At 38.5% G+C, this 24,200-nt stretch overlaps 1 protein-coding gene across 1 annotated transcript in view; it reads left to right on the forward strand.

Annotated features, from left to right (window-relative positions):
• The first annotated feature begins 4,717 nt into the window (after positions 1–4,717).
• LOC111868075 (eukaryotic translation initiation factor 3 subunit B) overlaps positions 4,718–24,200 on the forward strand; it is a 28,440-nt gene continuing 8,957 nt past the window's right edge. Inside the window, exons 1-11 of the mRNA XM_023858447.2 lie at positions 4,718–4,881; positions 10,590–10,785; positions 12,173–12,292; positions 12,958–13,144; positions 14,455–14,612; positions 16,168–16,369; positions 18,150–18,292; positions 19,727–19,868; positions 21,581–21,776; positions 22,971–23,188; positions 23,794–23,997. Of these exons, the coding sequence (XP_023714215.1) occupies positions 4,749–4,881; positions 10,590–10,785; positions 12,173–12,292; positions 12,958–13,144; positions 14,455–14,612; positions 16,168–16,369; positions 18,150–18,292; positions 19,727–19,868; positions 21,581–21,776; positions 22,971–23,188; positions 23,794–23,997 (1,899 nt within the window). The 5' untranslated portion in view covers positions 4,718–4,748. The remainder of the gene's footprint in view (positions 4,882–10,589; positions 10,786–12,172; positions 12,293–12,957; positions 13,145–14,454; positions 14,613–16,167; positions 16,370–18,149; positions 18,293–19,726; positions 19,869–21,580; positions 21,777–22,970; positions 23,189–23,793; positions 23,998–24,200) is intronic.

Genomic DNA, 24,200 nt, shown 5'->3' on the forward strand with positions numbered 1-24,200 from the left:
ACATTCGAAGAAGTACATTGACAGTTTGCATATTTAGATATTCTTTATCATAAATATCGCCTACAGTAAATATTTGATTCTATTTACATGGAAGGAATATCTTTCGCCTCACAAGATCACTGGAATCCGACAGAATTCCCGTGACGTTCACCAGCTAAGCGGTAGTGATGTGTGTCGAATTTTGTTTTGAGAATATGAGGAATTCTTCAAGTTTTGAGAATGTTGGAATTTTTCGATAAATTTAATTATTTATTATAAAATAAACGAATTTAAGTTGTCGAATGTTTAAATACTTTGCATATTTTAAACATTTCAAAATGTATTTATACCGAATAAAGGAACTATTGAAAATGTTTAAAGAATTTTAAGAATTTCAAACCGATATCCACCTAAATTTTGAAATCTTGGAATATCTAAAAACTGGTAGAATTTTAAAAAATATATTTTCTCAGAAGTTTGAAAATATTTTAATACCTGACGAGAAATATCGAAGGTAGAAATTACCATGTAAACTCTTCAAAATGATGAGGCCCAGTTTCACGCTCTATTCGTTAAGAGTTGGTGGGATACGTCAATACAATCAAAATTAACACGGCTTAACAGAATCTAACGCTGTCGGACGCAACCGACCAACTGTGCTAACAGGAATAAGTGGAAGCGCAGTGGTGTGTTCCTCCAAATTCATTGCTGCATTTACATTCATTTTCACTTCATGGATCCAATCATCTCCCCGTAGGGCTGGATATAAAACGTGTCACATATTACAAATTCATGATGACTACATTTCATTCGTCCTTGGTCCAGTAACATATACAGAGTGTTTCACGACTTTAGGGCATAACTGTAGGAAGTGATTTTCTAGGTCTTTGTGATCAAAAAAGTTTAGATAAACATGTGTCCGATTTTGGACGGTTACGGAGTTATGACCGTTTTTTCATTCCAGTACACGCCCTCGTGTGAACCGCGTCTGTCAGCTGGCGGGTCGCTATTTTTAGCCAGCTGCAGACAGAGAGTTCTCGTTATCTCGACCCTTGAGAGGTACCTAAGGCGGGGTGGCTTGGTATGTCCCGGCGCGGTTCACAACCGAGCGGCAGCCTGTGTTGCGGCCGGCGGTGTCATTTTCGAAAACCAGCTTCAAGCATCAATAAATTAAAATTAAAGGTAATTTCACGAAGTTAACTTTACATTCATACTTTAAATGTATCATGTATTATGCTGGTTTATTATTTTGTTCCGTTTATTGTCAGTAATCGTTACCTTCTCTTCTGAGTTTAAAATGGTCATAACTCCGTAACCGTCCAAAATCGGACATATGTTTATATAAACTTTTTTGATCATAAAGACATAAGAAATCACCTCCTGCAGTTATGCCCTAAAGTCATGAAATACCCTGTATAATCAGGCCTCTCACAGACAGCTGAAGTTGTCAGGACAACACACATTGGTCGTGGAAAAACCACTGTCAAATTCACGCCTTGCCATTCCACACACACTGGCAAGCCGTTGTAACCGTCCATTCTGACTGGAGGAGTGTTGTGTGAAAATTAAATTTTGTATTAAGTTAAGATTAACAATATTACAAACAAAGAGATCCGGCAGATAGCCAGCTCTTACACGCGGAAGGGACATAGTTCAAGTTTTGCTATGTGAACAGGAAGTAACATCTGGTACTTTACTAGAATTCTGGCAGTTTCAGCAACGTCGGAAAGGCTTTGAGAAAATGAGAGCTGACAGCTTGGGACAGCGATAACTTAGAAGTGGGACGGCCGGAGCCTCACACCCTGACTGTAATGCATCAAGGGGCTGTCATCCTTAGCGTCAGGTCAGCATCTGCCAGAATCACATAGCAGAGCAACATGATTGGGAATTCAAAATTTAGGGAACCTCCTAGTTTGAAAAATTAACCAATGGCAGAAGTGGAGGAGTGGATTTCTCTTGGAGTCTGGGGTTCGTGGACCTCAGAATTCAGAGAGAGGGCATTCCACCTCGGAGAGTCTTGATACTACTTTCGGCAAAGTCGGACACTAAATTTACCACTACGGCCCTTCCGTAGAATAGTATAAGTACAGTACAAAGCAACAGTAGTAAGAAATTCAGTTGTATTCAGAAAGCCGGAAGGTATTAAAGGACTACCAAGTGCAACCGTCGAAAGGTGGGTGATTGTAGTGAAGTGTTCTTCCTGCCCTGTCCGAGCCAGACCCTTATAAGACCCTGGGATAGGAACTCAGCTCTACTGATTAAAGTAAAGAACCCAAAGAAGTGAGCGGTGGTGGAGTGGCGCACAACGAAAAGGGCACAAAGGAAGTGAGCGGTTACACCGTATCTTTAAAAGAGTTACATTATAAAATATTAAAATTCATAACAAAACCAGACGTCATACATACTACTACACTTACAACAAGCAAGTCTCAACAATATATAATTCACGCACACAGACCATTTGTTAACTTTTAACTTTTGAGACCCTTGCATGCTCGACAAATTCATAAATGGAGTAAAATACGTTACTTTGGAAATAATTTTGTAAAACAAATCTAAATTGCTTTCTATCGTTCTTTTTAAACTGTGATAGTTGACGGCAGTGTTAAATAGCTTGACGCCTGAATAATACACCCCTCTCTGATAGGATGATAAATGTGTTGAAGGAATGTGAAGGTGGACATTCCTACTGGTACCAATCGCATATACAGAGTTACTGGTTTGAAACTTATCCAAATTATTTATTATTATTATTATTATTATTATTTGCCTCCCACCTCGCTAGTTCGAGCGCCTGTAATGTAGATAATTACTGGCTGATATAACTTGAGAGCAACCGCTTTGGTATTTCCGTCAATGGCATGTCGTTCGTGCCGAGTTTCGTGAAAATCGGATAAGTTTTCAAAATCACGCAAGGGAGCCGTGATACATATTGCCTGCGGGACCTATTTCAGAGTGCGCAAATGATTTCAATTTAAAATGTGTCCACTGTACATCCAATATTCCCTGGTGTATATTATAATCTGAAACAGAAGTTTGCCTTCTACTGAACTCCATGGCCCCGCATCCCAGAAAACAGTGCTGATCATAGTCGTTGCTACCAGATCCTAAAGTTGAAAATTTTCCAGCTTATATAGTACTTTAGGTTCTCACAGCGGCCTGTATGGATAGTTATTTCTTGCCAACCCCATGTAGTTCATTGAAATCATACCGACTTTTCGAAGGAAATTTTCAACTCCATACTGTGGGTTGAAGAATAAGCCAAGGAAGAAGCCAGCACGAAGCAACAGTAAGGAAAACGGTGTTTCTCCATGCCGTGCCGAATAGAGCCGAAGTGAGCCGAGCCCAAGTGCGCTGGTTGCTACGCAGCAATAAACAACTCTCAGCAGCGTTGCCCAGCAACGCCTTTGTAAACACGGCGTCACTCAACAGGGGAGCCCGTGCAGCGACTGTTGCTAGGCAATCGGTAAACACGACATCACGCACCAGTGAAAGCTATCACGTAACTGTTTTCTGTGTTGTCAGTGCGGAAGTATTGAGCAAGTTACTAGAGACAGAGTTACCATTCAGTTGCAGTCTAGCATACGCCGGAGTCAGTTGAAGTTTAGCAGTCGCCGAGTTGAGTGTATCGATTGAATGTAAACGTAAGAGCTAGTGGAATAAATTCACTAGATCCAGAACGACGTGAAGTTCTTTGTTGCGTGACATACACCCAACACGTGACAGTATTGTAAAGTCTGTATAGGTAAATATTTTTCTGATAATTTCCCTATTCTGAATGATCTAAACCAGGGAGATACTTTATCACCACTCCTTTTCAAGTTTGCTTTAGAATATGCCGTTAGGAAGGTCCAGGAAAACCAGGTGGGACTGAAATTGAATGGGACATATCGGCTGTTGGTCTATGCTGATGTGAATCTACTGGGCGATAATATAGATATCATAAAGAGAAACAGAAAAACTTTATTTGACGCAAGTAAGGAGGTTGGTCTAGAAGTAAACACAGAGAAAACTGCTGTCTCGTCACCAAAATGTGGAGCAAAATCCTGACATAAAGATAGATAACAGATGTTATCTATTTATGTTATCTATCTATGTTAAAATATTTTGGAACGACGACAACAAACGAAAACGTGATTCAGGAGGAAATTAAGAGATTGAACTCGGGTAATGCTTGGTACAATTCAGTCAACCTTTTGTCTTCTTGTCTGCTGCCCAAAAACATAAACATTAGAATATACAAAACTATAATTTTGTCTATGGTTCTGCTGACACAGCTGTATGAAAATTTGTATCTTGTCTTCGAATTTGAGATCCTACAATATCCACTAATAAGGAAAAACTTTCAATGATCATTCTGTAAAATGATTTGCACAGTTCCGTGTCCTGATTAAATTATTTCGAAACAATATAAACACCTGAGTTTAAATTGTAGAGAAAGAACAGGTGCACCCAATGTTTTCGTTTCTCCTGTATTCTTATCTTACGCGGTCTGAACCACCACCATATCATTACAGGAAGAACATCGCAGAAGAGAAGTGCACGAAACTGGCGGGCAAACACACCCACTTGAGATCTTGTGAGCAACAGCAAGTCAGTGTGCGCCTTCTAATTTGGAAACCAGTTGCCTGCTTGAAATCGGCGATATTTCTCGGAAATCTCGGTTGCGTTGCGGTTGCCAGTTTCCTTGGTGTGCGCCCGGCCTTAACGTTTAGGCCTTTATTTCCGCAACGTGCACGGGTGTTGCGAGCGTTGCGGCGCCGAGCAAAATGGCGAAGAAGAAGGATGGTGAGAAGAGCCTACATAACAGCGAAGGAAATAAGCAGGACAAGAGCGAAAGTAACGACGAGGAACCGAATTTTAGTGATCCTGAGGGTTTTGTTGACAATATTTCAGATGAAGGTAATTTAAGTACATAATTTGGAAGCCTGGATACGTGTTATGATTACATATTGCTGGGCAATAAACGGTAGACTGCCTGCGTGTCCGGTGGCTGGGTTATAGCGAAGCCGGATTCCAACCCTGCATAGCTATTAATATCGGGAAGTAAGAATGTATAAAACGTGGCAGATCCTCAATATGCGATAAATGTATTTATGAGATATTGGCTCTGAATGTGGTTCGTCATTTGTGTACTAGTGTCAATTTACAGTCCAAATTGGAATAATCATGTGGGTGGGGTATAGTTACGCTTCCTGGACTGTGCAAACAATCTGCTTACGTTAAACATTGGTTTTTCATTAAGTTAGAATGGCCCAGTTAGGGTTTTAGTGTGGTATAGTTATTCACAGTAAGTTGGATTTGAGGTTATTAAGTCGGTGGTTGCGAAGAGCTTAACGGTTTGTAGTCCGTAGAAGGTCATCCGATGTTTCGGAGGATTATGTCGCCTCCATCTTTAAGGTAGATGATTAAGCCAAGCAAAGAACCAGCATGAAGCAGGTGGTGCCTCTGCTTGCAAATTCACTATTTGCATTGCGACTTAAATCGTAATTTGAAACCACTGCTACTTATGTGATTTCTGATATACAGAGGGGCCCAAAAATGTGTGTGCACTTCAGCATACAAAATGCCTTATTAATTAATTTGTTGGTGTACCTTCAGTTAAACTTTGAAAATGGCGAAAGATAACCCCTATTAAAGTGTGTAAACTGCATCCCTCACTTATTGATATACCATATTTATGCATGTATAGGCCACACATTTTTGGCAAAAATTCAAGAGGAAAACTGGGGTGCGGCTTATATTCGAAATCACACTTCATTTAAAAAAAAATTATATTCATAATTAGTAATACAAGGTGTTCTACTCCTGAAATAATATTTCAAGAAAATTATTTTTTCTATAATTTCTGTCTGAAAATTGTGCTGCGGCTTATACATGCGTAAATACGGTATATCATATTTTGGGTGAGATTGGTAAGTATGTTACTTTGATTACTATGTTTTATATATGGAAAAATTCTTTCTTATTAAATGTATGTGCATAAAATTATTTCCAAACATTGTTGTTGGTTCCTTGAAGAGTAAATTTCGAAATGTGAAGAACTAGCCATCAGGGTAGGTTGGTCAGTGTCCCACTGGGGGATGCAATGGGTACTTTTTAAGTTTTCCTTCATGTTATCTTTCCCCGTGCCATTTGTGTGTGCCATCTGCGTATCCTTGTATATACATATAACGTTTTGTAAGCATGAGATTTGTCATGCAATTTCATGTTACCCTAGCAGTGAGTTGTCGAGTGTTGACGTGTTGAACGAACGTAAGTAACGTAGCAATTCATGAACTAGTGAGCAATCTTTTGTTTCGGCATGTATTTTTTGTTCTGTGAGTATGAATATGGAATGTATTCTGTATAAAGGAGGCGGTTTATGATCGACTCTCTCTCTAATAGTTTGGAGGTGGCATTAAATTGCAGCCATGATGCATTATTTTACTTTATTTATTTTGTCTCTATAGATCATTGTTATATGATATAGGACAAGTCAGTTACTGTACATTGACTGATTACAATAAGAGAATAAAATTACAACACTTATAATTGTTTACAGTAGATTACAATAGTTAAGATTTCATATAGTTTGAGGTTGAATCCATATTAGGTCCCCTCGGCACATCGGTTTCCATATGTCCTAGTGTACCTGTACTTGTGATAATGCTTATGGAGAATTTGATGGAATGAGGATTGGCAGGGGAAACCAAAGTACTCGGGGGGGGGGGGAAACCTGCCCCAGCGCCACTTTGTCCATCACAAATCCCACTTGACTAGACCGCAGCGGTGGGAAGCCAGTGACTAACCCCTTAAGCTATGGTGCGGCCTTACGTGCTGAACGTCTACCACATCATATTCATATCATTGAGGTTGCCACATCTCTTCATCCTCAGTTTTTTATGTATATCTTGTAGACATTAAGGTCCAGTATATGAACAGAATAACAGTTTCACCAGTAGAGATCTTATTAGCTTCATAGTGGTGTCCCATCACCATCCTGACCGGTATATCTGTGTTAATCTTGGTATTGTCATATCTGCACATTCTCTTCAGAAAAATGGAATGTCTTTATATCAGTTCAGTGTGACACCTTGTTTGCAATAATCATCACTGGAATGGCAAACACAGTCATTTGCCTCAATATGATTGACTACAGTGCCGTCTTTTGCACCCAAGCACTGACTTATATGCATTCACCAAAATACAGTTGGTTTATCAATTTCATCATCGTATGTTATTGGCATCACTGTTATCCATGGTTCTGCAGTACTGATTCAGTTGAACACTAGTGCAAATTGCTCTGGATTGTCTTTGTCACACAGGTCTGTGGAGAAGGGATTTTCTTTCTCTGCACCAAAGACTTATTTTGTATACTTACCAGGTCAGCAGGGTAGACACCCTCAGTCCTCTCAGTTTTTTCATAATGTCTTACCTTTTGCTCCATCTGTCAAGTTTTTTGTCTTTGTGACAATGAATTAGAATCTCGCATGATGTCACTTTGCAGTGAATGTCGACAGTCACTGAATATTTTAAAATGTTTTATCTCATTATATGCCTTGTCATGGAAAACAGATGCTCTGATGTCACCATTCCGTCATCATCTCTGAAAAAGACTGGCAGCTTCCTGTACAGGCACACATTTATGCCAGAGTTGTCCATCATTGGCACCTTGCACAACAGTGGAATTTGCCTACCCAGTGGAATCTTCCATACCAGGCACCTGTATGCCTGTATGTGGAATTAATGAACTGCTTTTCTTATGGAAGAAACTCCGGTGAAGTTTCAAACTCTCTCATTTCCCATCCCTCTCTGAGTGGTATTTCACCCTACTCTCTTGAACATTATGAGTCTTCAAGTTTATGGGTGTGTGTGTTTTCATTAATTTTTTAGAGGCATCTGTACTCGTATATTCTTGTCGCATATCATTCCTAATTGATCCTCTAATTCCATTTTGGCATAACTTATGCCTGATGTTTGATCAACTTACCTAAAATATGAGAGACATCATATTTGCCATATCCATCTCTGCAGTTTGCAGAACTCCTTTCTACATGTCTGGTCTACATGGCTGTTTGCAATGATGAGTCACGTGCCCACAGTTCAACTGGTTAAGCATTTGTCTGTGAAGACCTACTTTCCTTCTGCCATCTTCATAAAACTTAACAGCATTTATACATCAGAGTGACTTGGTGCCATTTACCAAGCCCTCCTCTTCATCTGGCAAGCATTGCAGTGGGATCACCTTCTCTACAGAGGTTTTCTGCCTTGCAGTCTCTATGACCACACATCATATTACACAGCTGTGCCATGTGTTTCGCCTCCGTGATGTAGGGAAGTGTTCTTTCAGTGGGTACCTGGCTATATGGGCATGCCTTGTGAAGGTTCCACTCTGCTCAGTAGTTTGATATCAGACCAGTCTCTATGTAATGATTTTCACGTCTCTCTGATTCCCAGAAATTATCCTCATAGCAGGATATGTTTAGCCAAGTGTGGAACAGCAAATGGTGAGCAGAGGAACCATCCGTGCAAGTGTTATAAGATTAGTTAAAGGTTTACATGCTGTTGTATTGGGCACACTTGCATAAACTCACACACATTTGTTTAGTTACATGGTACCTACTTGTAAATGCTTTAATGTACCCTTTCCATTGCTCGTATCTGGGCAGAATGTCCCCATTATGAGAAATGTAGATTTTATCTTCGTAGAATGTTGCTCAGCATCTATAAGAGATGATCAGAGAAGTGAATAGCACATTCTGGCATCTGTTAATGGTATAATACTTGCCATGTTTGTTTAGCTGACTGTGTTGTATATAACTGAAACTGTTTTGTGTCACTTCAAGAATTCTTAGTCACAAGCTGGATGGGTAATAGTAGTAGTTATTTCTGAATTTTTCTTGTGATATGAACATATTTTAGATAATTTCTTGATATGTTAAATAATTTCTTTGTTAAAATAGTTGATGACCTTTTAAGTCAGAACAACAATAATAACAAAAAAACACAGTGGCAGAAACAAAGGATAAACTGTTGCCCTAATACCATATTTTTCCATCCAGTCACTGAATATGAAACAGTGTGTGTAACAAATAGTCTAAAAGGTAAATTATATGAAGGATATGATGAGATACCAGAATAGCTTGCTAAAAAATGTATAAATTATACCACTGGCTCATATTTTCAATGCCTCTTTGAGCTCAGGCACCTTCCCAGATAGATTAAAATTAGCTAAAATGATACCTCTGCATAAAAAAGGGGAATATCATGATATTAAAAACTATAGACCAATATCCATTTTATTGGCATTTTCCAAAATATTAGAAAAACCGCTGTATAATAGGCTAATGCCATTTTTAATTCAAAATAATATATTAACAGAGGCTCAAAATGGCTTCAGAAAGAATAAATCAACTGACACAGCAAGTCAGTCTTTTATTGAAAGTATACAGGAGGCCTTAGGTAATGGCCAATATGCCATAGGATTATTTTTTTATTTATCAAAGGCATATGATGTAATAGACCATGATATACTTTTAGAGAAACTAGACTCATATGGCATAAGAGGCATGCCAAATATGTGGTTCAGGTCTTACCTGTCAAACAGAATCCAATATGTAGAAATAAAAAACACTGATGGCAGTGTCAAAACCAGTTATAATTCATCATGTAGGAAAGTAAAGTATGGTATACCACAGGGATCAGTGTTGGGGCCACTTTTATTTTTACTGTACATTAATGATCCTACAGAAAATGTTCAAGGAGCAAAGCTGGTTTTATATGCAGATGATGCCAATTTGTTAATTACTGGAAAAGATGAACTGGACCTTCAATATAAAATAATGAATGTTATGAAAGAATTAGAAATATGGTTTAAAAAAAATAACCTAGTAATAAATACTAAAAAGACATCTGCCATGTCATTCAAAACAGTGGAAAGATCTGTTAAGACCACAAATAGTATTTAATACAGAAATAGTATATCAGTCAGAACTGAGATTTCTTGGAATTCACATGACAGAAACCCTAAAATGGTGCGCTCATGCTCGATTTCTAAAAGCAAAGCTATACAAAGTAATTTATATGGTGAAAATATTAAAAGAAATAATGAGTCCATATATGCTAAAAATTATTTATTTTTCGAATTTTGAGTCATGTATGAGAAATGGTATCTTATTGTGGGGTGGGGAGGGAGAAAGTAAAAGCATTTTTAAATTGCAAAAGCGGGTTCTTCGAGTGATTAGTGGTATTAGTAGTCGCACGTCATGTAGACAAATTTTTAAAGATTACACTGTTTTAACATTGCCTTCTCTGTATATATTGAAGGTGACATGCTTTATCAAAAAATACAAGGCTTTTATGGCAATAAATTTGGGCATTCATAATTATAACACATGAAGGAAATTAAATTTTCATATACAGCACTGTAATGCAGCTCTTTTTAAGAGCGTGATAAATATGGGAATTAGTTTGTATAATAAGGTCCCCATCAAATAAAACAAAAGGAACATTTTAACTCATTTAAAAAGGAATTAAAATCTTTTTTGCTGAAACATTCCTTTTATTCTGTAGATGAATTTATGTTTTCTCCGCACTAATGTGATTTGTCATGTTCTCATTACTTGCAGAACTCCTTGGGGACCTCCTTAAACAGAAACCTCGTGAAACTGATGGTGTTGAATCAGTAATTGTTGTTGATGGTGTACCTCAGGTTGGACCTGAACGTCTAGAGAAGCTGACAACAGTAATTAACAAGATATTTTCAAAGTTTGGTACTATTGTTAATGAGTATTACCCCACAAATGAAAATGGACAAACCAAAGGGTAAGAATATACGGTAAAAGTACAACTTAAGCCACTGGTTTCCTGGCAGTCAGAGTTTATTTTTCACGTTGCAGCCATCAGAAAAGCAGCATCACTGACATGAGTCCTCACTCTGTGTTTTTCTGATGTTTGGTTCAGAAAATGGTAAGGTGTAAACCCTGACTAGTACACGGCTTACGACTGGTTCAGTCTTGTGGTATTTAGTGAAACAATGCAACATTTTGGTGCTCCAATTCATGTACTCAAAATCAAGCATTAAAAAAAATACAAAATACAGATTTCAAGAATCTCCAAGTAAAGCATCTTCAGGGTAGAAGAAAAAATATATAAGAAATCTGCAAAGCGAAGAGACCGTGAGAACCGGTAAAAGCAGACGTTCCTCCGAAACGTCGGTTAACACCACATATACACGGTGGCAAATCCCAGAAGACTGCTTTCTTCATAATACTCTTCCTGTCTGTCTAGTTCAGCTAAACCCTTGAAAGAACTTTTATCAAATGACAGTTGTGCCAGTATTTTACTTTCTGACTTGCCTTGTAACTAAATTTGAACTTTGTTGACTTTACAAGTACACTGTTGCTTAGGGTTCTAGTTCTGGCATCTCCCTGAGGTAAGATGGGGCTATCTGAGGTTGATACTCAGTCACACCAACATTCTGCCATACATAAACTTTACAGAGGAGTTGGTTGTTCTGTCATGTTGGAGTTAATGTTAGCTTAGTTTAGTGCAGCTGTTTCATCAGCTTGTACTGCGTTTTAAGTAGTAAAGTTTCTTGCTGTACATGATTCTTTCATATGTATGTTGTAGCTAGGTAAGTCTTAAAAGTAAGAGCTAAAGGATCCCGACGATGGAGAATAGATATTAAAACTAAAATTCTGGACTGTATCCATCGTCCCAGTCAGTTGAACCACGACGTTTCGGAAGCTGGATCTGCTACCGTCCTCAGGTGAGTAAAATGGAGATAAAAAGGAAAAAAATTGGGAAAGAATTAAAAGGTAAGGAGGGTTCTTATGTATCCTATGCAGTTGGGTCCCTTAGATCAAGCTAATCTCAGTGATTGAGATTAGCTTGATCTAAGGGACCCAACTGCATAGGATACATAAGAACCCTCCTTACCTTTTAATTCTTTCCCAATTTTTTTCCTTTTTATCTCCATTTTACTCACCTGAGGACGGTAGCAGATCCAGCTTCCGAAACGTCGTGGTTCAACTGACTGGGACGATGGATACAGTCCAGAATTTTAGTTTTAATAAGTCTTAAAAGTGTTATGCTGAATTTCAGACTGTAAACAGTGCAGTTGAATTCATCAGTCTTGAAATAATACCTAATGAGGATTCAATCTTTTATTGAACCCCCTAAATAAATATATCTAATATCCTTCTTTCAGATACATATTTTTGGAATATAGCAGCCCTAAACATGCTCAGGAAGCTGTAAAGTTGGCAAATAATCATAAGCTTGATCGGCAGCATACATTTCTCGTGAACCTCTTCACGGACTTTAAAAAGTAAGTGGTCTAGTGTGAACACTTAATTGAAAGATGATTTTACCATAGGTTAGTTACTTGAACAGGATACTAACAGTATTTTAACTTGTGTAGGGCCAGTATAAAATGTATTCCCAGTACTGAAGTATGTTGTGTATGCATTTTTTTTGCTAGAATGTTAAAAAAGGCTGCAAGACTGGTAGATAATCATTGTGGTACAAGTTTTTTTTTTCTTTTGGAAATCAGGCTAAATCCTGAATTACACATGACAACCTGTTTTTGCTTTTCTTGATAACAATTTTGAAATTAGCTTTTTGTTTACTATTGTGAATAGATCAGGTGAGCTGATTACAGAAATGGGCAAGAAAGTTGTAACGTGCCCCCTATTTTTTGTAATCCTCTATATTTCAGATGCAAGATGTGAATATATGTCTACTTATTACGCAGTTCAAAACTGCATTGGAATAAAAACAGTAAGAATACTAAGAAAAAGTACAAAAGTTAAAAGTAATACCCCGTTTTTGCTCAAAATCCAGTACACAGTACTGTTATGCAATTGAAAATTTTTGTTCCAGGCTTGGAATTGGCATGTCAGGATTAATTTAAGAACTGTGTTTTGTTGTGTGTAATTGTCACCCTATTGATGAGTGTTATCTGTCGGGTTTTTCAACTGTCTCTGTAATTAGGCATGAAGACGTACCAGATGAGTGGGAGCCGCCTCAGCCACAGCCATACGTAGATCAGGGTAACCTTCATTACTACATGCTTGATCCTGATGCATATGATCAGTACTGTACTGTGACAGGTGGGGGCAGTACTGTTCAGATATGGCAGAACACTTCTCCAGACCCAACAAACTTGGAAGAAAGAGCGGTGAGGATGATTTGTTATGGAAGGTTTTGAGTATCATATCACTTTTATTTTATTGATGGTTTTTTCATATGGCATGTATTTGTTGTAATAATGTGTTAGTGGATTGAATTTTGAAGCTGGTGCAGTTTAATATTAGGGGCAACTGAAAAATGACAATAAAATCAGTGAATCAGATTTCTCCAACATCTAACATTTAGTTTCTGGACACATTTCTTAATTGGATTGCAAATATTAAATGTTGTCAACATTTGGATGTGTGTGTTTCTTTTATTATTATTCAAGATTTTGGGTTGTTTTGCACTGAGGGTGCAGATTGTCTGTTGTGAAACAGAAATTTTATCTTTTGAAATGTTTGGCTTTATCTGGAGTCCACCAATTTTAGATTTTGTGAAAGTTACTACTTTCATAGTGAAGTATTTTCCTTGTGTACGTAGAATGAGAGTGGGTGCTTTTCTTAAACTCTTTAATTTGAATTTGTGTAAATACAGAGTCTGTGAACTGTTAGAAACTTCAGCTCTTTACACATGCTTCCATTTAAGGCAAAGATTGTGTTACAAAATTATAGTGGTTTTCACCAGAATTGGTAGCCGAGTCATTTTGCTGTCTAGACATGACTAATCTTTGTAGAGGTTGCTTTGCTGATAAGCAGAAATCCAGTCTCTTCGAAAGCCATGAAGCATCGGCAGCTGAAATGCTTCATTGCGAGTTCACACTTCTTCTTGTATAGTGTTGTAACCTTGTTTCGTGATGGAGAAGAAAGCAATGGATTTTCATAGCCAAGCTTGCAAACAAATATACAATATTAATGAGTACTGTAAGAGAGAGACTGGATACAAAGGACCACCCTCTCTTTCCAGTAGGTCAGGATCAAGTTACTGCAGCATGTGGTATTGGAAAGAATATTGCTATGCTATCAGAAAGTGTGAACCTACATTGCGTAGCCAAGGACCAGTGGAGTGAGGCATAAGAAAACTAATGGACTTGTTTCTTTGATCACATTTTTGCTTAGAAATGTCTTTAATGCATATTCCCCTGCCCCTCCCTCCAAAGACAAAAATTGAACACAAACTCTGAAGCCACAATTGGAATTTCAGGGCTCTATTTGCTCGTTTTGTAGGATTTTGTACATTGACGGGAGAAAATTTCTATGAAACATGCTTCCTCCCTCCGCTACTTCCTTGGATCAGCAACAGCGCATCTGATTGGTACATGTGTCTGCCAGACTCTAGTGGAGTACATTGTAATGTGTTCATATGTCTTAATCTGTTGAAGTGCAAATATTTTCAAAGTGTGATGTGTTTGTTCTGTAGAGATGGTCAGAGACGTATGTTCGGTGGTCACCTCTCGGCTCGTATCTTGCTACATTCCACAAGAAAGGCGTTGCTCTGTGGGGTGGACCTAAGTTTAACCAGAAAATGAGATTCACTTATCCCGGTGTACAGTTTATTGATTTCTCACCATGTGAAAAGTAAGTAGTAATAACAGTTTTATTAGTGTTGTACAGTCAGCATCATTATATTGATCCTGTTGATATGAAATATTTGTCATTCCCTGTTTAAGTGTCTGAGGATATGTGGTGATTCACTATAGTGAGCTTCAGCAGCAAGGACATTTTAGTTGTTTCTGTTTGTTTATTTATTTATTAGAAAATTTGCTGTGATAGCTTGCAGGGGTTAATTGAATATTAGTATCAGATTTAAATGTTTTCAGGAAGTTCTGGGTTCAAATCTTGGGCTGGATACTGGGTTATCCAGACTCAGATTCTGTAGTTTTTTGTCAGTCCCTCTAAACAGATGTTGGGTTTATGCCTTAAAATAAACCTTAACCACATCTGTATTATTTTCTGTTCATTTTTAAAAAGTATCATACTGTCAACTGTTTGGGTGAGTGGAAACGGGGTTTGAATTGGCAATTGGATTTATTCACAACCTGCAGGTTGTAACTACAATTAATTATTACACTATTGCTGCTTTGCACAATACACAATCCCTCCACACTAATCTCTTCACTCTATCTGCACTAGTCTTCAGTCTCACCGAATCACACACTCCAAATAAAGCTTTCAGTTCACACAATAAGTTTTCACTGGTTGACATCTCAGCTCTCACTGACTATCGTGCTCATAGAACTTTCAAATCGCACGTTCAGGTCTTCTTCCATTATGAACCTCCCGTGGCTGTCTCTCACTGAGAACCGACTAACTCACCGACTTCTTAGGAATTCCATTTTCTCCTATAAACCCTAGCACCGACGTGCGGAAAACACAGCTTGCTCTTCTGTTTTGTAATCATCACATTTACAGAGCATTGCCAGGCAATGCATTGATTAGCTGCTGCTGAGATGTATTTACTGCAATGCTGCCTAGTAATGAGCGCGGTGCGGCACAGAGAAAACACTGCTTTCCTTATTGCTGCGAAATTGCTGTGTTTACAGATTTCTGTGGCTCAGTGGTCCTTGCATGGCATAAGTACACCACAATACTTTTTGACACTCCATAACCTGAGCAGTTGGAAACTCATTCTTCATAAGGCCAAGAATCTGTTAGTCATTCAGAATTAGATATCCAGGATAAGGAGCTGAATAAATGTTACAGCATGATGCATCCAAAATGTGTAGCAGTAGTAAATTTCATGCAATATAAGATTAGATGTCTACAAGCGCACTTTTGTCAAGGTTGAATAGAAACGCTGCTAGACTTCCCACAATTGTAACAAGTTTTCTATACAAATTTGCTGTTTTGACACAAAAATATACAGTAAGAACGATTAATTATTCATCAGACCCTGCAAATATAAGGCATTTTAGTAAATGTGAATTTCTGTGACAGCGAAAGTTTAAATTAGATCTACCTTGAAATTTTCTAGTGTTGTAAATAAATGATATCATAATTAATAATTTTGAAATGTACGTAGTAGAGTTTTGGTATGTGAGAGGATCTTTGAATTTTTTATTAGCCTGTACTCTACATAAACAGCAGCATCTGCTAGAAAAACAATTGAATTGTGACTGATTTTGCTTGCTAGGTATTTGGTGACGTACTCCCCACATGCCGATGATCACCCAAATGATACAAAAAGACTCATTATCTGGGATGTTCGTACTGGCATTGAGAAACGAAACTTCTCTTCGGATGGACCGGCAATCTGGCCCATCTTCCGCTGGTCACAGGATGATCGGTTCTTTGCCCGCATTGGAACAGATGTTCTCAGTGTTTATGAGACACCAGTATGTTTTTCTATTTGTTCATCTCATTTTTTGACAGTTGATAATGATGTTTGACTGTGTGGGTTAAGAAACAACTTTGACAGATGTGATGATGTTTTACTGTGTAATATTTTTGAACACCTTTTTATATTGTTAAATATTAAGATAAAAATTTAAGACTTTTCGCGGAGGGATGGGCATGATAAGGCAACAGGCACAGGTATGTTTTTACTTGAATATTTAGACCTAAATATTTGGAGGGTGCTAAAACTCGAAAGTTGGTGCCCTGTAATATGGTATGGAGTGAGATAATTTTATCTGGTCCATGAATAATTTACGACCGCCTCTGTAGTCTAGTGGTCAGGGTTCCTGGCTACAGGTCCAGAAGTTCCGGGTTCGATTCCCGGTGCTACCAGATTTTCTGAGAAGTAGCGGGTCTGGAGCACGGTCCACCAGGCCTCATGAGGATAACTGAGGACCTATTTTAAAGAACTAGCTACTCTTGTCTAGAAAACTGAGATTAACGGCCCTGGGGACCTGTTGCGCTGACCACATGAAACCCTCTATATGCTAAAGTTGCCACTAACTTCGCCAACAAGTGGCGGTTGCTTGGTCGGTATAGTTAATTTGCGGAAAACAGACCACGGAGTTTGTTTTTGTATGAATAATGTAAGAATATGGTTTTACTAACTGTTAACCCTTTGAAGCCTTAGTTGTGTCTAAGTAATATTTAGAAATTAATTTCCCACCTCAGAGAATAGAATTTGCATCACCATTACAAAAATCAGTTGGTTATGGTAATACTGTTTAGACAAATACTCCTTGTTTGCCCTGATCCTCATACTAAACACATAAATACAATCGGGGCTAAATGCAGAGTCTCTTAATGTTAAATCATGTGGTACATATAGTAACTATTGTGCTTGGGGCCGCGCCATAGCTCAAGCGGTTAGTCACTGGCTTCCCACCGCGGCGGCCCGGGTTTGATCCCTGGTCTGGTCTAGTGGGATTTGTGATGGACAAAGTGGCGCTGGGGCAGGTTTTCTCCAAGTACTTAGGTTTCCCCTGCCAATCTTCATTCCACCAATTGCTCAACAATCACCCTCACCTATCATCTGGGGCTGGTACAATAGGCCAGAAGTGGCTGCAGTACAAGGGACTTAGTCCCACCCCACTAGCGATAAAAAAAGAACCATTGTGCTTCAGAGGGTTAAAATTCCATAAAATGTATGTGTACAGCCATGAAAATAGCAGTCTGAAGTATTTGGTCTCCATATTTTTGGCTGCTTCTTTGATGCTTTTCTCAGGCTGTTTTCATTGTGACTGAAAGTTATAGCCTATTACATTCTGAATGTGCATATAACTATGAGAAAACAGTGGTTTTTAAATTATGGTAGATTGAAGAGTTCTGTCTTCAGGGATATAAAACTTTGTAAAGTGATTTGTAAATAACATTGGAAGCAAAGCTACAAATACAGTCACACCAAAGGTTACAAGGCAGATAATTATGGATCACTTGTGATGAACATGCGGGTAAAAGCTCTTTTTTTTATCTGATAGTTTTCCATATGTGCACTCTAAAGAAGTTGATGATTCCCATAAGTTTTATATCTGTAATGAAGTCATTGTTGTAAGGCATACTTGTTCTGTCACGGTTTCAGTGTATCTTCAGTTTCTTAAAGCGATGTCTGTTTTGTGTGTACACATTTTAGCTGTGTATGGAAAAGAGGCATACACGAAGAAGGTTTACTGTACTGCTCGAGAGTATGGTGGATGTTTTATTACCAGTTTATATTTTCAGTCTTTTGGTTTGCTTGACAAGAAGAGTGTCAAGATCCCGGGGATCCGCGATTTCAGTTGGTCACCAACTGATAATGTATTGGCATACTGGGTTGCTGAGGATAAGGATGTGCCTGCTAGAGTAACCCTGCTGGAAATACCCAGGTAACTACAGTCGTGTGTTTGTTGTATCATCAAACATATTGGTACAGACTATTCAAAGCTTTTAGGAGCATGTGGTAGTGTAGTAGGTTGAGACACTATGTTACAAGCCAGAAGGTCAAGGGCTCGATTCCCGAAGAGGTCATTGGATTTTTTTCAGTTGACCTAATTCTTCCAGCTGCACTAGGCCCTGGAGTCGACTCAGCCTCTAACAGAAATGAGTTTCAGGAACCTTCCTGTGCTGTAAAGGGTGGCTGGCACATAAAGCTGACAACCTTACCGCCATCTCTGAGCCAATTGTCTAGAAAATATGGGAACCTTGACGTCTCACAACCCTTTGGGTCTTCACAGCCTGTTTCAGGGATGGCTTTACCTTTTCTTTATTCAAGGCTGTTTCATCAAAATCAAACTCACAAGCTCAATAGTTCCAAGAGATCGTGTCAGAGCCAGCAGAACCCACCTTGTTGTCACAGTTGTTTCACTGGCAAGGAAGTGGTTAATTCTGCATGTTATATGATTTAACTGTTGTAACAGTAATGGGTTTAGCGATATTTTGCAGCATGGTTAATTATGAATATCAGCTTCATGTTTTTGTTGACCCTTGTGATGCAAGGCACTGCTTGTTTGTATGAGTATGTTCAAATTACTGTGGGATAATTTTATTCGTAACAGATGAATGCTTGTTAGTGGGGTATGGAATTTTAAGGAAATCTGTACATGGGAGAACTGAATGTTGACTTAGTAGGTCTAGCTACAAGCTAGTTAGTAAGCTGGATAGCTACAAGGTGCACCTGAGGGTTAGTTGGACTGATCTCTGAATACTCACATCACCAGAAAGTTTGTCTTCAGAGGCAGATGGGGATATTAATGTAAAAGCAATAGGCTATAGTGAGTGATCATCCTTCCTTTGAGTTGTGCAAGTGGTATGAGAAATTACACTACAAGACTACAACCATCATTTTGATAAACTTCAGCTGTTGTGTTACTATAATTGTTGAGTTTTTGGACATTCATTGCCCTGTTTTTATTTGATCATTTTGATAAACTTCAGCTGTTGTGTTACTATAATTGTTGAGTTTTTGGACATTCATTGCCCTGTTTTTATTTGATGCACAGTGTTTTGGAGACTGGATTCTGTCTCTTTCTTCAGGTAAAGCCTACTCAGTTGGACACAGTCAGTAGAGCTTGAAGCATCCCTCTTTTTCTGCCTCATCCTCGGTCTTTCTGAAGGTCATTCATCTGACATTTTCATTCTTCATGGAATGTTGTCTGCCGGTAGCACATGTCCATACTAGTGTGTCCATAACTTATTATTTTGTGTGTTTCTGCTTGTGGATCTTGCTTGATATTGTGATCTTATCCCATGTTCATTTCTTAATACTTTATAGAAAGTTCATTTCTTGTTTCTGTCCTTGATTGAGCCGTTTGTTGTTCCAGTCGTATTGAAATCCGAGCCAAGAATTTGTTCAGTGTAGCAGATTGCAAGATGCATTGGCAGAAGTCGGGGGATTACTTGTGTGTGAATGTCAATCGATACAGCAAGATCATCCGGAAAGAAAAGAATGAGGTCAAATACAGTGTAAGTCCAGACAGATTTCAATTTTTGAGTATTGTTTACCACGAGATTAACCTGACAACTTTTTGTGTAGAAGTCATGACCAGATTTCATTGACTTTCATACAACAGAATAGTTTTGCAGCTGAAATTACAGTCAGACTGTTGTATATACAAGACAGAACATGCAGACCTCTCCATAATACATTAATTTTATGAGCTTTGTATAGAGAATACATAAAAAACAATTTCTCATCAGTCTTATATATGCATAAAGTTCTGATATATGGTAGTGATGAGGTGTATGGACACAGCAGTATGATTGGTGTTTGGGAGGTTTTGAGTTAAAATTTTTGCCAGTGGCTCAGTTCTGTTGACAGGTTTATCATTCTCATTGTGCAGAGTAAATGCAGGGATACTGCTATCCTGTAAGCCATGACTGTCCTTCCAAACCCCACATACTTACGTTTATTCATCATATCAAATCACATTAAACTTCCCACCATCCAGCGTGAATGGGGAAAGGGGTCTGCCAGTTACATGAAAGGATGCCTTACAGAAACCCAATATAAAGTCAAAGCAACATGCTATATGCTATGACATCAGAAATTCATCTGTTTTTTCCTGTAATGGTACCCGTAAGGGAGAACAGTGGGTAGTGCTGCTTATGGTGGCTGTGAGAAGTTCCATGTCATGGGTGAATGTATGTGCATTGCTACTTTGTTATTTAAGTTCTTGTTGTAACGCCTGCATGACATTTCCTCTAGAAACACTCCCCCCCCCCGGAGAGCTGATTGGGGGAGTAGTTTACCTCCGGATTGTTTTGCCTCCAGAGGAAACATCTCGCATACATGGTATCTCTGTTTTTGGAAAGAGACTATCCAGGAAAAGTGATAATGTGGTAGTTTTTCCATTTGCTTTCCACATCGCAGTACAACAGCCGTTCAAACCACTCTGGTCACGCCTGCTGCTATACGAACTTTAACCATCTTGAGCATCATTTGCTCTGTGCTTCAAGTCGCTACTGATGACGCTGCTGCTGGCATCAGTTTTTGGTGTCTCGCTTCGTTTGATGCCTACCCTTTGACCTGTCCAGCAAGGGAGGCCCTGCCAGTAGCTATGCTACCGCTGGTATAGCTCTCAGTGTCCTTGGCATACTCAAACCCCCTCACCATGATAAGGTGGAGACACCAACGAGGGGGTTATTTAAGTAACTTTATAAAAATCATAATTTTTTGTCTGAAATTTTTTTTGCTGGTTGAATGAGTATTTCACATACTTGGATATTGGATAACCAGGAGTTCAACAAATATGCAGTGATTCACAGAAGTAAATTTCTCGCTTCTTATGGTGGAAGTCTTTGAGACAGTCTGTTTATGTTAACACATGACTCACTGACTGCAGATTGGTCAAGTTATGTTCAAATAAAATTTTATAATTGTCATATGAACTGCTCTGTATGTTGTTGTTTTATGCTTGCCAATGAGATAATTATGTTATTATTGTTAACTTTAAGCAATGTCTTAATTCTTCTAGCTGGATTTAATGTTAAATGGGAAGATAAGCATAAAGTATGGAAAGATTAAAATTATCCTGTACTTAAACTGAAATGCTGAAGTATTTTTGGTATTTTATCATGTGTACATATATCTTTGAGAAGTTTTTGTAAGATTATGTCTCATTTCAGATTGAATATTTTAGTGATAGTAATTGTGCAATACTATTATAAAATTTCAGGGCATGTATTACAACTTTGAGATTTTCCACATGCGTGAAAAACAGATCCCAGTGGATAGTGTGGAAATAAAAGAGGCCATCCATGCGTTTGCCTGGGAGCCTGTTGGTTTCAAGTTTGCTATTATACATGGCGAAGGCCCAAATATTAGTGTCAGTTTCTATGGAGTCACGACAGGCCAGACACCAACCCTCCTCAGTAAGTACGTCTTTATAACAGACATAACAAAGATATTCAGTGATATTCAGTGGAATGTTCTATTAAACGGATGGAGTGCTGTTTTATAAGTAATAAACAACGTGTTCATATATATTTTTTTTTTCACTGCAGTATATAATAAAAAAGGTATTATTGTAATTCCAAAGAGAGATGAAATGACAGGAGGTTGGAGAAAACTGCATAATGAGGAGCTTCATAACTTGTACTCTTCTCCAAGTATAATTAGAATGATCAAGTCAAGGAGGATGAGGTGGGCAGGGCCTGTAGCATGAATGGGGGAGAAGAGGAGTACATGTACGATATTGGTGGGAAAGCCAGAAGGAAAGAGACCACTTGGAAGACCAAGGCATAAGGGGGTGAACAGTATTAAAATAGATCTTAGGGATATCGGATGGGATGGTGTGAATTTGATTGATCTGGCTCAGGATAGGGACCAGTGGAGGGCTTTTGTGAACAGGGTAATGAACCTTTGGGTTCCATAAAATGCTGGGAAATTCTTGAGTGGCTGCAGAATTGGCGGTTCCTCCAGAAGGGCTCAGCTCCATGAGCAAGTAAGTAAGTACTCTATATTAAAATGAATTACACAAATCTTTTAAATAACGCCTCAGCTTTTGCAGCATTAGGCAGGCTGTTTTCCGAGTTTCTTTTTCATTGCCTTTATACTAGGGAGTTTGAGCATTGGAAGTATAATTTAATTTGTATGCATCTCATGTATGTAGTTGCTTTTCATTCTATGCGTCCTGATCTCTTAGAGCATTATATAAGGTAAAGTTGTCCCTGTGCTTAACTAGTTAAGCACTATGGCATGAAGGCATGTGGGGGAGTGGATGTATAGATCCACATTTTCTTGATCTTGGCACTAGTTGGAGGTGAGTGGTCAGGTTCACGTCCTGGCCGCTTTGCCCCAGAAGAAAGAGTTGCTGGCACCCATTGGATAGGAGGTTGGGTGGACCCAGAGAAAATTCTTGACCCTAATGGGACTCAAACTCAGACCCCTTGATCATCCAGCCCATAGCCAGTTGCTATACCGACTGCACTATCCTGCCTCCTCTCTCAGAGCATTATATACCTGACTCTATTGTTTTGTAGTATACCATAATGGGTGTTCTTATGCATGTCATAACCTTTGTACTGTAGTCTTATAATTCATTATGATGTATTTTGATGATCCAGGGCGATTCGAGAAGAAAGCCTGCAACTCACTGTTTTGGTCACCATCTGGTCAGTTTATTGTATTGGCTGGCTTGCATAATCTTCAAGGTACATTGGAGTTTGTGGACACGAATGATTTCAGCATCATGAATTCAACAGAACATTTTTCATGCTCTGATGTTGAGTGGGATCCTACTGGTCGGTATGTGGTCACTGTAGTCTCCTGCTGGAAAGCAAAGGTCAGTCAACTGAATCATGAACAGTAAGAGCTTTGCCCCTCATATAGAGTAGGGAGACACAAGATCAGTAAAGGGGCGAGAAGTACATACACTACATAATCAGACTGTGAAACTCCCATTTAAGGTTTCTTTTGGGAGCAGTGAATTTGAAGACTGAATGAACTAAGGAATAAAATTGAAATACTTTGGCACTAGGTTATTGACTAGGTATCTTTAAAACTTCAGCATTAAATGAGTAAAAACATTAAATTTGAGCTCCACTGTACTTCCTAATTGCATTACATGATTAACAGCTTCTTGTCAGCATCGTTGACGTTGTGCAGAGGTTCTGCCACTCGATTTTTTTGTCTGCATCTTATGAACAGTGATTTCTCTGACTTCACACCCTTCACGTATGTTCTTGATACTGTACTGGGCCCTTTCCATTTTATTCTGTTTTGCTGTTAGGAGAAAGGCAGTTGTTATTGCACACTTGTCTGAAAGGCCATACTTGCAATAATTGTCTTGAAGTTGTGTACCTTTCCAATTATACACATATTTAATAATTATACTTTTTATTTAAAATTTGACATAGCAGCTTTTACTGGTTCTTGTCTGCATTTCAGGTTGATACAGGTTTTTGGATCTGGTCGTTCCAAGGGAAGATCTTGAAACGATTTAATAGTGAATCATTTTGTGCACTTCAATGGAGGCCTCGCCTTCAATCATTGCTTAGCCAAAAACAGCAGCAAGAAATTCGGAAGAATTTAAAGAAATATAGTGCCCAGTTTGAAAGCAAGGACCGCATGCGTCTGTCTAGGGCATCAAAAGTAAGTTCTGTGTAATTTGTATACATATGTAGTAAAAATCTTGTACAAGTTTTCCCATACCACATGTCAACATCTTCAGTATCTCTCTGTATCCACAGCATTAATTTGCAGTGCCATGGCTTTTACCCTTCAGCTTTTCTGCTGTGTGGAGCAAATTTTCCCATCCATATGATTTAAATACTAAAGGGAAGGTATTTGTTTGA

Source organism: Cryptotermes secundus, unplaced genomic scaffold (genome assembly GCF_002891405.2).
Source record: "Cryptotermes secundus unplaced genomic scaffold, Csec_1.0 scaffold97, whole genome shotgun sequence".
Taxonomy (NCBI): Eukaryota; Metazoa; Arthropoda; class Insecta; order Blattodea; family Kalotermitidae; genus Cryptotermes; species Cryptotermes secundus.